This window comes from Cnephaeus nilssonii (assembly GCF_951640355.1).
Source record: "Cnephaeus nilssonii genome assembly, chromosome: 16".
Lineage (NCBI taxonomy): Eukaryota > Metazoa > Chordata > Mammalia > Chiroptera > Vespertilionidae > Cnephaeus > Cnephaeus nilssonii.
Window position 1 is genome coordinate 50,489,819 of NC_137087.1, and position 16,307 is coordinate 50,506,125.

At 37.3% G+C, this 16,307-nt stretch overlaps 1 protein-coding gene across 2 annotated transcripts; it reads right to left on the reverse strand.

Annotated features, from left to right (window-relative positions):
- Positions 1-4,404: 4,404 nt before the first annotated feature.
- SMNDC1 (survival motor neuron domain containing 1) lies at positions 4,405-15,256 on the reverse strand. Of its 2 annotated transcripts, none has more exons than XM_079793502.1 (6): positions 15,082-15,256; positions 13,536-13,655; positions 8,382-8,524; positions 7,612-7,773; positions 6,098-6,251; positions 4,405-5,640 (listed from the first exon to the last, which is right to left on the reverse strand). In XM_079793502.1, exons 2-6 carry the CDS (start codon positions 13,653-13,655, stop codon positions 5,503-5,505), a joined length of 717 nt encoding a protein of 238 aa, XP_079649628.1. In that variant the 5' UTR covers positions 15,082-15,256; the 3' UTR covers positions 4,405-5,502. The 2 variants fall into 2 exon arrangements, with proteins under 2 accessions (XP_079649628.1, XP_079649629.1); XM_079793503.1 differs by lacking the exon at positions 15,082-15,256 and adding an exon at positions 10,588-10,779.
- Positions 15,257-16,307: the final 1,051 nt, after the last annotated feature.

Here is a 16,307-nt window from a genome sequence, read left to right on the forward strand (position 1 = left end):
TGACATATGTAAATTATACCACCCCCTCAATCTAAAAGTTTGTAGCACCAAAAGGAAATTAAGGTATGTAACTTCTCTACTTTCTCTGATGAATGCAATCTTCTAATCTCTTCATCCTTAATCTTGAATATTAGTTATTCTGACTAGGTCTTTCTATTAAATGAAATAGTTCATTTTCACAAAATTACATAGCAGGTTATACTTTGTAAGAAGTCAATTTTTACGTCCTAATAATCTTTAAAAAATAAAGCCTTTATAAGATTGATGGATCATCGGTTTTAGTAATTATCTGGATCTAAAAAAAAAGGGGGGGGGAGCGTGACTACCCTGAGCTTGAGTATATTATACACTAATAGTCGCCACTGCATAATTGAATGCCATAGTTAACATTTAGTGTTGGCTTTGCCAAGGGGGGAAAAAATCTTCCTGGCCCATTTACCAGATCTAACAGAAAACTAGTTTTCTTGTGGAATACATCTGATTCTTCTAATTAATCAGTATAGTTCAAAATATATGTACTGGCTGGCCATTTCTTGGTTGTTTTAACTTCTATAGAATCATAAATTATTAGGAGACATGGCTTAAATGAAGCTCTTTTCAAGTACTGCCAGCTAACTTTCTAAAATTTTGGAATTTTTCCCATTTTCTCAAGCTCTTTGCTATGGAGGAACGCTTAATAGGGTAGTACTTGGGGCATTTAGCTTAGATTTTCAAACCAAGCACAGAATAGCATTGTAAAAACATAAAAGCCATAAAAGTACAAATTTAAGGAGTCAGTTTCTTCTCGATTAGCTTCATCAACACTCTGAAAGCTAGGTCAACTAAATCTAACAGTACTTTTGGAGGATAAAACTGGGCAAAGGAACCAAAGGGATACTTACTCCTGCTTCCTGCATACTTCTGAGCAATGAACAACTGGACAATTACCATCTATTACCAGTATAGACTAGCCTATAGCAGACCTCAGGATTCAAAATCTTAGTTTTCCAAGGACTTAAAAGTCAAGCGTTTCCTCCAAGCCTGAATTGTTTCTCTGGTCAGAAATTCACTGCATCTTGCTAAATTGAGTACAGGGCTTGAAAGGGGGAAAAACAAAACAAAAGCACATAAGTTTCACCAAGAAAGGGAAATCATGAGCCAGCAAAATCATAACCATGACTTTAGGCCTCAAGTTGAAAAGGTAGCTCTTCAAACAGAAAGCAAACCTTTTCTCATAATGAGTATAACCATGGCTTCTTTAGCTGTGCTCTTAAAAAAGACTGAGGATACAAATTATAATTTTAATTACAGTAACCTAAGTCTGTACTGGTTTCAAAAAAATGAACTGGTGAGGGGCTTGGTGGAAGTAAACTACCAGTTTTTATTTCTGGGAACTGAAAGGTAATTTAAGTATCCATAATTTGATATTTTTAGCTAGTTCAGCTGTCAACTACCACAAGCCATGTTAGTCTCAGGTCTGCTTTACATCAAGGCCACAATAGAACCACCTCTATGTACATAAGCTGAAAGGCAAGAGGAGGCAATCAAAGAACTTCACAGAAATCTAATACCTTCCATCTTATGTTTTCTTTTACTATTTATTTTTAGCCAGGCCAAAACAAATTCTTAGAATGTCAATATTGGTTTCTGAACCTCTTAAGAGCATATCTATACAGATATGCTTGTTAAAAATCATAGTTTAAGGGGATTCAATTGCTTGGGATTTTGCTTAAACTACAGTATTACCTGTTATTTTGCCTGCTATGCTCTTCCTTTCCACTGCAGTAAAAACTCAGTGTTTAGCTTGCAACTCAAAAATCCTAGATACAAAGAATGTTCATATTTACTTGTAAATTACTATTTATAGTAATTGGTTGCTTCATAGTATAATACAAATACTTAATACAATTCAACAGGTATTTATAGAACTCAAGATTTTAATATAAACCTTGTTGGTTTTAATAATTTTATATTTCAGTTAATATCAAAGTTAAGGCAAAGTCAAATCAAAGCTTTAAAAGTATTTTTTGCCTGAATTTGCAAGTGGTATCTGTCACTTTTAAGAATTACAATCTATAGACACATGATTTACAAAACTATTTTTCCTTTGTTATCTGGTTTTCCTTCACTACATTAAAGGCAGGCTCACTCAGCATTAGAACTGCATTGTAGTGGAAACATACACATGGGCACCCTTTTGTGAAAAACAAGCATTTTTTAAAAATGGGTTATTACAATAGATGGGTGCATTTCATTCTAGTTTGATGTCTAGTCTTCATAATTGGGCTAAGAAAACTGCCACTGATTAAGATAACTTTTCCTTCATTTCAAAAATCAAACTGCTTTTATACAGGGTGGACAAAATTGTATGGTAAAAGACATGCAAGTTTTGATTGTTACAATAGCTTTAACTCAAAAAAAATGCCACAATGGCACAGTAAACCTACTTTTGTGCACCCCTGTATTTACCCAAAAACATGGTTCTCATCAGAACCACCTGTGGAGTGACAGTTATACCTTGGCTTAGATGGTTCTGAGGTAGGATCCAGGAATCCCTAATTTTAAACAGGCATTACGGGATGATTTTATTATAACCTGTACCCCCTTCCCATTAAGAAACATGCCTAAGATATTCTAATATAAAAATTTTAACCTTTACTAGGGTGTACTTCTTATAAAGTTTGATAATTTGATAACATTTCAGTAGCATGTTTATAATTAGGGGCCACAAATTGTAAGCAATGGGCATTATTATACATTTTGATACAAATTATTGTTCAAATTAAGGAAAAAAGATCAGGGGGGTGGGGGTGGCTAGGAAGAGGTCAATGGGGGAAAAGAGATATATGTAAAACTTTAAACAATAAAGAATTTAAGAAAAAAAAGATCAGATATTCACCATTACCATTCTGCACAGTAACAGCAAACACTTATATAGTGCTTACCACATGCCAGATACTCCACTAAGCACTTTACACATATTAACTCATTCATCCTTACCATTTATTGAAACAGAAATTATTCTACAGCTGAAAACTGAATCAAAGAGGAGTTATACACAGGTAATAAATAAGGAAGCCAGGATTCAAACACAGCAGTCTGACTAGTCCTTACTCTTCTAATATGTATGGTCTTTCTACATGTTAATTTAAAAAGCATGTTATCTATGATTAATACTACAATTTTAAAGTTTACATATCTTGGGAACGTTAGGACTGGTCTTTTCTTCAACTGTTCAATAACAACAGTCAAATGTCAAGTTTTGAAAAGATGTACGCAACTATAGCTACTTGGGAGCCCTAAATGACTGACAGCACGATCTGTCAGTTACTGAGCTTGTCAAGCCTTTCTTAATGGGAAATTACATTAAATTTTATAACAAAGCTTCATAAGACCAAGTGTTATATTTGATTTCAGAATATTGAGAGCTTAACCACCATCATTTGTAAAAAGGTATTGGTATTATGAGATGCTTCTCATTAAGCATCTTCTCTGCTTTAACATGACACAAGACAGATACTCACTCTCTCCAGGCATCTTAACTTTTAGTTTAGTCCAAAGATACTATCATCATCCTGGTACCTCGGACTTTTCAGAGCCACATCTAGGTCTTTGGACACTAGGGTTCCTGATCTCGTGCTACATATGACTATTTTAAAAAATATATTTTATAGGATATGGTCACCTTTATTCTTTTTTACTCCTACTGCAAAGCCCTCCGGAAAAATTAATGTATGGAAAGGAAGGCCCATAGGGTCAATCAAACAAAGCACAAGTTCAACGTAAGTCTTACCTACACAAACACTAGGTGAGTGATAAACACACCAAGGTACTCTCACCAAAAACCATTTGGTGTGGCCACTCAATTATACCAAATGTCCTGTGGTTTTTCATTAAAAGGGTGCAAATGCAATCCTTCAAGGATACTGTTGATTAGTATGTTACAATTAATAATGAGAGCATTAGTATGTTTCATTTATAAGTTTTTCAAGCTAAGTGGCCCTTTTTCTACTGTAATTTGTACCTTGTATGTAAAAAAGTTTCACTTTTTTTTCTATCCTATGTGTGCTACTCAGTAGCCAAAAATTAAAGGAAAAAGTTACCTCCTGGGTTGGGAGGTGGAAGGGCAAGATGAAAAATTCTACCTCTCACCACTATCCTGAAAGTTTCAATTTACCAAAAGAATTAAAATACATGAAATAAAAATTTTTATTTTCCCCTTATAGCACAAGCCCTTAAAATTGGTTTGCCCTTTAGAATACAATTCTTTATGTCTAATAGAAGGGGAGTAGGTAAGGATTTATTGAAACCTTTATCATACTCATTTTCTTTTGCAGAAATGATGTATGCAAGTACATTGAGGCTTAATCATTATCAATGCTGGGAGCTACGAGTAAGACTTTACCTTTGTCATAACACACCCTGGAGATTTTAAAAACACTTTATTTAATAAAAGTTAAACATACAAAAACTGAAATTAACACATCCTGAAAATCACTGACTTCCATTAACAGGAAGACACTTTTCTATGCATATATTTGGCTTAAACTCAACTCAGGATAAATATGATGTTCACTTACACCAGCAAATGCTGACAACTTGATCTAGTAAACAAAAATTACAAACTCAGCTACATGAACATAATGTACAGGGGATTATGGTAAGATTAATGCACAAGAAATACAGTCAATTTTTAATGATGAAACATTCAGTACTCTTGTTCATTAATTTAGCCTTGGTTGTTTTTTTTTCTTTTTTTTACAAAAATAGTATCTACACTGTATACAGGGCTATACATCAGCTTTTTGTTTTCTCATATAAACATTTCACATCCAAAAAAATGGTACCACTACCCTATGTGAAAAACCAACACAGGAGGGAGGAAAAAATTAGAAAAGGTAGCTGGTGCTAAAACATGGTTTTTTACGTAAAACTAAAATTCAATGAAAAGAATAAAAGAGCTGGATACATTTTAGAGATGGCCTAACAGGCTTAAGAAACAAGTTATTGAAGGAAAAACCTGAAAACAGAATTGGACTTTTACAAGTTAACTTATTTTTTAGGTTTAATTGGCCAATAGCCAAGTTTAAGTTGAAGGTAAGAAAAAATAAAAATATCTCTGTAAAGTTTGGTGTTCTGCCTTGATATTCCAGTGAATTGCTTTCAGAATACGTGGCAAGTTTTAAGGTACTGAAAGTTCCAGGTTAGGACTTTACAAAATGTATGGGGCCTGATATTAGGAAGATCAACAATTCATCTAAGTGCTTTATTTAAGCAGCATCTACCTAGAAAAGTTGCGTTACCCAACAAACTTTGAGGAAACTGTGGTAGTAGTAATGAAGCAAGTTAAATGAATAGCGGTTATCAAATGCAATTTCTTCAAGTTTCATTCTATTGAAGTCAAACAATGACAACAATGGTATTTTCCTTACTCATCTAACAAATAATTTACCTTTAGAAAAATATAAGGATAAAAAGGTAAATGTAAAGCCCTGCAGAGATGAAATCCAACAGTTTTTGTGATTATTGAGGCATCAAATGCCTGACATTGTATTTAGAGGTATCTTGATACTGTGTCATAGGTTTATCAGCAATTCCACAAGTTCCTACTCCAACTTTGCCAGTTACACTCTCAGGTGAAGCAAAAATACTCCTCTTTACCTAGGGGAAATGAAACAGAAACCGTTCTTGATTAGTTTTGGAAACAACAAAAATTACAAAATATACGTAGAAGAAAACATACATCAGGGAACCCGAGTGCTCTTTTAAATAAAATCTACCGATGATGTCCAGCATAAGGCATGTTAACAAAGCAAGTGTGGTTCAACACACCTCCCCCTTCTAAGTGGTAAAACAGCAAATAATTTTTCAAATTTTAGTTTATAGAAGGGGAAAAAAATTAGATCTTTTGTAATTCCTGATATAAACTCTCATTCATAGTATTTCTATTGTAGAGACAGTGGCTAATGTAGATTTTTTTCAATAAGCCAAACTGACGATTGAAGAGAATTCTGAATTTAAGATCATGTATTTTTAAAAATCTGTGTAACCTCCTTTTTCATTTTAATGACAGCTGCACTTTTCAAATTTACAAAATATGATGAAAGTTTTTACTAACCTGGCCTTTTTTGTTTTTAGAATAGGCCCTGTTGTTGAACTGTTGCCATTTCACTTTCTGGTCCTCTCTCTCCTGCTCAAGTTCTTTTATTCTCTGTGCTTTTTTCAAAGCTTTCTTCTTTTTATATTCACGCTGCTGGGCAATCATTTCTTTTCTGTGTGGATATAACAACTAAATGTCAACTCTAAAGATTTAAAAGATGACTTCCTGGGGATATTTAGTAATACAAAAAAAAAGAAGAAAAAAGAACGAAAAACAATAAACTTACATACTCTTCTCCTCATGAATAAAATCACTAACATAATGCCAATGAGCCAGCACTACTAATAAATGTTATTTGATATATTGCACATACTTGGAAACTTTCAAACATAACAGTAATCTATTGCCCATTTAAATAAAATATTTCAACTATGACTTTTCAGCTGATGTTTATATAGCTTTTGCCAGTGTGTTTTAGGAATAAGATGAGTGTCACCAGATGTCTAAGTCGTCTATCAATTTCTAAGTGGACAGTTAGCAAGTGTAAAATGCTGCATTTGGAAAAAGTGTATGAAGGGATTAGAGGAACATAAATCTCTATTTCATTTATATTGGAAGAGCACAGAAGCACAAAGGGAAATCAGAGCTAACAATTAACACAAAAGCAACTGGGGTTTTCCAAAAACAGTGAATAAGATCAGAGCCTAAAGTTCTCATAGTAAGTTCTGCTCAGTTAACACTGAGTTCTCAACAAAAAAAAGATGAAGGAAGAGGTCTTTAAAAAGAGGTAATAAGATCTAGACTCCTTTGTATCATGTAATCACCACTATGAAGCCAAGTGTGGCTTTTCATACAGATGGCAAAAATTAAAAATAAGAGATGTTATGCTGTTCTATAATCTGATTTTCTTATGGGATGCTTAAATCAAATGTAATTTTAATAGATGACAATTTTCTTAACTTCAAATATATTTATGTAGCAACTTAAGTTTTAAAAACTCTTTTGACAAATCCAAAAATGTAGATCCTATTTCCTTGTTTTACAGACGAAGAAACAGAAGATAGGCACTTGCTCAAAGTCTAGTGAATTAGCTGGCTAACTCCTTTTCTTTTCAGATCTCTGAAGTTTAGATGTCATTTTCTCAAAGTAATTTGCCCGAATGCCTAAGTGCAGTTTAGGTACCTGTTCTTTGTTCCCTTAAAGTACCTATTATGTTTCATTCATAAACTCAATCAGGACAAGGCCCAAGTTGGATTTCTTCACTGTTGTGGAACCCCAGCATCTGGGTTAGTGATAGTATACATAGTATCCACTAAATAAATACTTACTAAATGCCTAAGTGGAAACCCAAATGTCCTCACCTTACTTGGCATACAAATACAGAGAATGAATGACCTTATATTGCTAATCTTCAAAATAATGGTAAGCAGTATTATACCTCCTTATCCTAAATTAGCCTGCATAGATTCTGCAGACCACCTCAAATACCCAAATGGGGAAGATTACACTTAAAATGCTAAAAAGACACTTACTTGGACATGGGTTTGCTGCCACTGTCCTCCTTTGCCTTCCTTCCTTCTTCTACAGGCTTGAGGTTCAACAGTGGAGTCACTTCAGCATTGCCATAGCCAGCAAAGGTGATTGCAGCGGTGCCGTTTTCTTCATCTATCTCCTCAATCTCCGCTTCATAACACCTGTAAAGATATCATGGCTGTAAGCAGGTGAGTAAAGGTTTAGTACTCAGCCTACAAGACTTACACTGCAGTGATTCAACTATTACATGTGTCTAAAATAAAAGTTCTGTAATCAAATGACCCTTTGGCAAAGATAACGCAAGAGTGGTTGGAGTTAGCCATCTGGTATCCTAAAAGGAAGTCCTAATCAATATTTGCCAGGAAAGTCTCTTACACATCTACTAACGGTGCTTTAGTCAATCTCTCTGAGGAAAGATATTTCTTATAGGAATAATTTCAGTGTACTTCATGGACATCTAAGACAGCCAACCATTCACTCAATTTTCAATTTGAGGAAAACGGAATTTAGATTATTTTTTTTTTAATATCTATTTTCCTCTGCTTTCAGTTTTCTTTCCTCTGGGATCTTAGCCATTCTTCTGCCCCAAAATTTAATCCAAAACTAAAAACTAAACTGTATTAATGGTAACCACCCAAGAATCAAATTGGCTCTATTAACCACATTGGCTATATAGAAAGATTAAAACAGGGTAGTTCGAACTGAATAAAATCATCTTACCATTGTATATTAATATTTCATGTTATAGTTAGTTTTTTTCTACACTTACTGTCCATCTTCACTCCAGATTGCCATACATTTGTCCCCTACTTTCCATGAATGAGTGGGCTGAGCAGAAGCAAAACAGTCTGAACTTGCAAGAGTTTCTGAAGGTTGAGTTGACAGAAGGTCTTTGGTTAGTTCTATAACTTCCTAAAAAGGAAAACCAAAAACCATAACATAATTTTTATAATTCACATTGTCACCTATTTTCCACAAGTAAGTTTTCATTTTTTGAAGACGACAGCTCTCACCATACAGCACTTATGTACTCTACACATTTGCAGTTCATAACAATATTATAGTATATGTTCTATGATTATCCCCATGTGTAAACTGAGATACAGTATTTTTATAGTGTGGAGCTGAGATTTAAAACCAGACAGTTGCCTTTCAACTTAATCTCAAAAACTAAGAGAAAGAGGGTAGACTTGAGCTTATACCATGCATTATTTCTAAGTGTCAATTTTAGCTCAACAGATCTCTGCAAAGATGAGAAATAGTCAATTATGAAGGCCTGAGCTAGATTCAAGATCACGTATATCATGTCATATATATATTTCATGACTATTGTTTTATAGGGCGTTACAGTACTATTAACTGCCTAGCCAACATGCCCCACGCCCCACAAGCACTAAAACACTTGAAGCAGCCTTGTATCTGTAGTAATAAGAATGTTCCTGCTCATACATATTTCTACTAAAATACTGTAGGTATATATAAAGAGCCATTAGTCTTCCTATTCATTTATTATAAAGCTTACCTCATCCAGGTAAGCAAGTTACCAGGTTAGATTGAAAATATCCCAATACCTTAATGTTACACATATTAGCACATCTTCATTTAAAAGGAAAAATAAACAAACATTAACACACACAGGCAAGCAATATCTTTCTGTGTGGCAAATATTTTTTGTAATTCAGGCTTAAACTTATTGGCTTCATTCGAAGGTATTTGGGAGGGCTGGTTAAAAAACTCAAGGAATAGTACAAATTGGTAGATCTATCACTTTACTCTAAAAACAACCCATATTATGTATCATCTTATCTGACTTAAGAACCTGCATACCTGTTCCCCTACTACTGCATACAAAATACCTTAGAACATCATGTGTTTTTTGGGATAAAAATTACCAAGTTAAACTCTGTACTGATTTTCTTCTGGCTCCCATTGAGGTTTTATAAATAGTAGTTCTGGTTCAGTAGCCAAGAAAGTTAAATATTACCTCTTGCCTAAGATTCTAAATCTTCCTGGCTATTTCTGAAAAACTAATATTTGAGCCTAAAAATGGAGGGAATGTTAAGCTCTTAGAGAAAGATCAGTTTTGTGAATTAAATTTTGTGAATAAAAAATCTAGAAAACTCAGATTTAAAAATTCAGTAGAGTAGGCCGAAACCGGTTTGGCTCAGTGGATAGAGCGTCGGCCTGCGGACTGGAAGGTCCCGGGTTCGATTCCGGTCAAGGGCATATACCTTGGTTGCGGGCACATCCCCAGTGGGGGGTGTGCAGGAGGCAGCTGGTCGATGTTTCTCTCTCATCGACGTTTCTAGCTCTCTATCCCTCTCCCTTCCTCCCTGTAAAAATCAATAAAATATAATTTAAAAAAAAAAAAATTCAGTAGAGTAGTATCTTTAATGAAGTTTTATCAGGTGCCAAGTAGCCATTCAGATACCATTTAATTAGATGAACTTTTCCATATAAAGCAAAGAACTTCCAAATAAATATATCATGTACTATACAAAGGAGAGTAAATTATCAGTCCTGTTTTTAATAAACCACTTTAAGGGCCAAGAATGTAATATAATCTAAGCCTGATTCAAGAGTCCATACAACCTCTATCATTAAATAATTCCATCTGACTAGGGATGATCATTTACCTACTAGTGCACAAACATGAATTCTGCATTTGTAGGTTTAAGATTTAGAACTCTACTATTCTTAGGATAGAAGGCCTATCCCTATTTTCATAAGAAAATACATTTCCACCAAAGAAAAGGGTCCTAAAAAGTTATACATAATTTTCAGAGCCCTGCACGGAAATGACTTTTTAAAAAATCCACAGCATTTATCCCTAGTTGTCCTTTTATTGTGCCGTATTTTACATACCCCACCCAACAAACTATGAAGACCCTTCTGAATTTTTTCCTTCACATATACATATGGACCAAAGTATTAGAAACTATTTTATGTATGAGGGGGTTCTTAAAGGTACATACCATTAATTACTTTTCCTCCCCCAAGTCTGAGAGTTCTGAAACTGCTCCTTCATTGACAGATGGGCAGCAGTTACAGTAATCGGCAATTCCAGGAAGCATCAGATGTTGTGATCTACATATCAGCAGGTCAAAGGGGATGCACTCAAGCACTCTGCTTACTGAAGGAAGGCGTTTCGGGGATGCAGAGAGCCACTGTAATATATGAGACAAGTGACTTGACCCCTGCCTCCTTTAGAACCAGTTTTATTCAGCAAAACAGCTTAATAAATTGACTATTTTTGTGATTATCATAGACTGCTTGGGGAGCTAGTCAGCTAGCTAGCCTGGATTTTACTATACCCACTTTTTTAAGTGAAAAATGAAAGGCAATTAGAACTTCAGTAGATCAATTTGCTGCCTGCTGAGTAACTTTTTCTATAGGAAAGACAGTATATAAAGAGATAAAAATGGAAGCCTTACTGGCAAAATGGAAGTCATTGAAAAAATGCAGAAAGAGTATTTGTCACAAGTGAAAGGGCAAATTCATAACCAGAATAAGACATTCCATAAGGGAAACACAAGAAAACAAAGGAGGCCACAAACTCAATCAGTTTGACCAGACTTTTCAGCAAACATAAAAGGCAGTATTAAGTATCAATGACCTGAGGTATATCCCAGAAAGCAGAAAAAAGAATTTTAAACCCATGCTAAATAGAAGCTGTAACTAGTCAATAGAGACAACAACTATAGGTAGAAGCAGATATCCAAACACTTACCAGAATTTTATCTAATCTTAAATGATGCCTTCCATCTTTCAGTAGTTTTTAGTTTACACAGACCTAAATCTAGTAACCAAAATGATTTTTTTCCTCATGATAGACTAAGAGGAAAAGAAACTGTGGTAAGGTTTAATCAGGAAAAACATTCTGTATGGCTACCTGAAGTGTTAGAACTTAAGCTTCTAAATTTGTGCTATCCAATAAGGTAGTCACACGGGCTATTTAATTACATAAAATTAAAGATTCAGATTTTTAGCCACCTGAGCCATATTTTAAATACTCAATAGCCACATGCACCTAGTGACTCCAGTATTGCACAGCAGATACAGAACATTTTCATCATTTCAGAAAGTTCTACTGTATAGTGCTGTTCTAATCGTTACAGAAGAGATTTTACAGATAAATGAGCCCCCCAGGGCATTTGAATTCTTACTACAAGGCCTATCAGAACTTCCACGACAGATCATGTCAGTATAAGGCAATTCTGTTCAGGCTCTGACAATTTATTCTAGAAATATTAAAAAGACCTCATAATCATGCTGTTTCAACCTTCATCCAAACTTCCCCTTGATCAGTTCCACACAGACCCTTTCTCCCACAGCCCAGGAGGCAACATATATAACATTACACACAATGTTTCTTTTTTATTTCTTAAAAAAAGGGCTGATTTTAAATTGGTAAAAGATGGGGCGTGCCAGGATCTTTCCTTGAGGCAAAAAGTTGTCCTGGGAGTGGGAAAAATTGCTCTCCAGACATCTCTTCCTTATTGACTAGCACCCTAAAATCTATTGGCCTGACTTTTACAAATTTTCTATGTTTTTAAAAAATAACATACCAGGCAAGTTTTGTTCAGTGATTAGAGAGTCAACCTGGGGACTGAAGTGTCTCAGGTTCTGTTCCCGGTCAAGGGCACGTACCTAGGTTGCAGGTTATCCACCTCCCGTAGGAGCTTGTGCAGGAGGCAACCAATCAATTCATCTCTCTCACATGATGTTTATCTTTCCTCCCTCCCTTCCACTTTCTCTAGAAATCAATGGAAAAAAAATATCCTCAGGTGAAGATTAAAAACAAACAAAATAAATACCATAACAACTTCATTAGAGTTTATCCTAAATCTAGAATTTGAACCTGAAAATATTCAATATCTTAATTATGCCCACATAAGCTCTTTCAGAATCCTGAATCTGGATTCCATGTCAATTTTCATTTGTTTGCAGTTCTAATATTCTTAAAATATTAATTATTTTAAAGGGCAAAAGATGATAGAGGGAAAGAATTACTTAGATAAGACAAAGATGATTCAAGTTTTGTACTGAATCAGTAAAGAAAGAGCATCTAATCAAAACACCTTTTAAAACTTTCCAAAACATCAGGTTCAAAACTTTAAGTCTCAAATTTGTTAAGAGGAAAAGTCATATATATTTACAAATCTTTTATGTGGAGTTTTAATTAATCAACCTAGTGTTCCGAGAAATAATAGATATTTACTATTATGACTTCATTTGTCTTGAGACAACGCCTGCCCAGTACAGGATTTTAAAAGCAGTGTCATACATACTGAACTCTCCCATGACAAAAAAGTTAGGATCCCTTTCAAATAGATTCAATTTAACTTCAACAAGTGTCAACAACTACACTGTAAAACCTACCCTTTAAGTTCAAACATTTAGTAACATTTATGCAGAAAACAAATTATCTTTTATGTTTTTATGTGCTTTCAATACAAAGTGTTACCTGCTAGCTTTGATGCACACAAACACACACTCTCATTTTCAAAGACTTGTGGCATTAAAAAGAATCTTAATCAGGTTTTATTTTTTTCCTTTAACTTTAGTTACTTTTAGAACTAAACGTCCTTTGCCAGGTCTTTAAATGTAAAAGCACTTTCCACTGTAAAGTTATATATCGCTCTTCTCTAGTAATTCAGACAGACTTCTAAAATCAACTTTTTATTATTATTAAATGAGCACACAGATTTACATAACAAAGGATAATGCTTCACTCATTTTGATGTATGCAAACTGAGGAAACAACCCTATGTTTACAAGCCCCGAATATACACAGAGAAAGGGTAAACACCACCTCCAAGGGGTGCCTTGGGCAGCTATAGAGTCTAAGCAACAAATCATTTGAAAAAGACAGAACTACTCTTTTTGAATAATGTAGCTATAAGTGTCCCCTCATACTTACTTGTAAATCTTTTTTTAATTTTAGCAAATCTTCATTTTCTCCATTTCCAGACAGGGCAGCTTCAACTTGCTGGAGCTGAGCTTTGTAGCTTGCCAGCTGTTTTGCTAGATCCTCTGACATCTGGAGGGAAAAAAGGGCAAGGCCATGAAAACTGAACAACAAAAAAACACAAACACTGCCCTAGCCAGTTTTGCTCAGTGGATAGAGCCTCCGTCCACAGACTGACAGGTTCCGGGTTCGATTGCAGTCAAGGTTGCGGGCTCTGATCCCCAGCCCGTGGGGGAGGCAACCAATGGATGTGTCTCTCTCACATCCATTTTTCCCTCTCTCTGTCTCTCCCCTTTCCTTCCACTCTCTCTCTAAAAAAAAAAAAAATTAATGGAAAAACATCCACGGGTGAACATAAACAAAGACAGAAAAATATCCACAGGTGAGGATTACAACAAAAAAGCCCACAAACATTTTTTTAAAAATTCCGTCTCCTGAATTAACCTTATCAATTTTGCTTCCAACTCATTGCAATTCATTGCAGCTTAGTTTATCACCATCACCTCTACTTAGTTCAGAGAGAAGCTAATGAGGGAACAAGAGAAATTCTAATGTTCTTTAAACTCCTGTAATAAGGAAAGCACTGTGCTTGGTTCATTTGAAAGGATTATTATATCGTCACCGGCCTCTCTCCCCACCAAAGACATTAATTTGTTGGGAGTGAAGACTTCTAAAAATATATTTCTTATAAGCACTAAAGAATACTTCCAAAGCCAAATATAAATGGCTTTTGGGTTAACTACACAAATAACTCTCTTTACATGAGCTATTCTATTAATGAGTGTGTTTAGAAGCTCTTCTCCGAGCAAAATCTTTCACCCAGTCACTTAAATAATTCCGGTTTATTTCCTTCCGTAAAAGCATCAGCACAAATACTCTCTCGTTTAGGCATTCTAAGGAACGAGCCTTTCCCCAAATCCTCCTCCTCCTCCTGAAAATAAGATACGAGGGCATCCTTTCCCGGTGTAGAAGCACACGCCCGGGGCTTCAGAGGACCCTTCTCTGTCTCAGTTCCCGTCCAACGACAGGCTGGAATCTGGACAGGCTCCAAAGGAGAGAGCGCAGGCCGGGCTGCCCTCCTCCCATCCACCCACCACCTCAAAGCTCGCCACAACGTGGCCGGTTATCTCAGACCTCGAATAATCCAAACATCAGCTTCCAGGGAAACCGAGCGGACGCCCGCGGTGCCGGGACCCCACACACCCAAATAGGCTCCGCCGGAAACGGCCCGGGTTGCCCTTCAGAAGCCTCCCGCGTCCCAACCCCACCCGACGGGTTCCCCGGCTTAGCCACGTTCGCCGCCGCGGCCCGGAGGCCCCGACCCCGCCGGCGCCGCTCAGGGCCCAATGCTGGGTGGGAGGAGGCCGCAGCTCCCGACACTGTGGCCGGCGGCCAGGCCTCTTCGGCGCGGCCGGCCCCTCGGCCTCGGGCCTCCCTTCCACTCGGGAGAGGCCGCGGCCCGGCGAGGCCTCACTCCTCCCCTCACCAGGTTAGTTACCTTGTGTGGGGTTGGGGTCGGGGCGGCGGGAAGGGGTCGGGGCAAATGAGCCCAGGGGTGGTTGCGGCAACAGCAGCAGCAAGAAAAAATCTCCCCGGCGACACCAAGGCGGCGACTCTGAAAAGAACTCGGTCGGCGGTAAGGGGGAGGGGAGGGGAGCCCGGCACTGGGAGGAGGAAAGACAGAGGCGAATGAAATTTCGCGAGAGTTAAGAACCATCGCGAGACGCCGCTTGGGTCACGTGTCTCGTAGCGCCCAATAGGCCGCCAGCCCTTACTTGCGTTAAGGGACGCAGAGCGGGCGGGGTTTAATGGGACGGAAATGACGTCGCTGGGCTGCGCCTGGCGCTGAGTGCAGGTTCGTCTTTCCAGTTCCGGCTGGGAGTCGGGGGGTGAGGGGAAGTCGTGGGATTCTTTGGGGACTGGGTGTTGGCGTCCTGCTTGAGGTTCCCTGGGTGTTCATGGCGCGTACCTCCTTCGGCGAGCAGCGCTGGGAGGTGGGAGTAACGGGGTTTAATGCAGCAATCGTACTGGTAGTTGGTTCTCAAAGTGTGGTCGTCCGCTCAAGTGTGAGAACCACCGCTTTTTGTAATAAAAACCTAAGTAGTAACAAAAAACTCAATTGTGGCAGAACCTATTGGAGATGTATTTATTTAAAACCTATTTTGTTAGAACAAATGTGTTTTAAGTTAATCGTGTAGGTTATATCTCGCTTGCTAGAGAACAATCTCCAAGTGCTAGTCTTGAGTGATAAACAGTGGTGTGACCATTTTCATTTATGTGTAAAAAGGAATGTGGCCTGTCCTGCCGGCGGGGCTCTTTAGTTGAGTGTCGACCTATGAGCCAGGAGGGTCAGGGCACCTGCCGGGTTGTGGGCTTGATCCCTAGTGTGGGCGTGCTGGAGGCAGCTAATCAATGATCCTCTCTCATTGATATTTCTATCTCTCCCTCTCCCTTCCTCTCTGAAATCAATAAAAATGTATTTAAAAAAAAAAAAATGTGGCCCTAGCCAGTTTTGCTCAATGGATAGAGCATCAGTCTGCGGTCTGAAGGGTGGCGGGTTCGATACCCATCAAAGGCGCGTGTACCTTGGTTTCAGGCTGGGTCCCTAGCCTGTCAGGGGCGTGGGGGAGACAACAAATCCATGTATCTCACATGGATGTTTCTCTCTGTGTGTCTCTTCCCCTCCCTTCTACCCTCCAACAATAAATAGAAAAGGATTCTCCA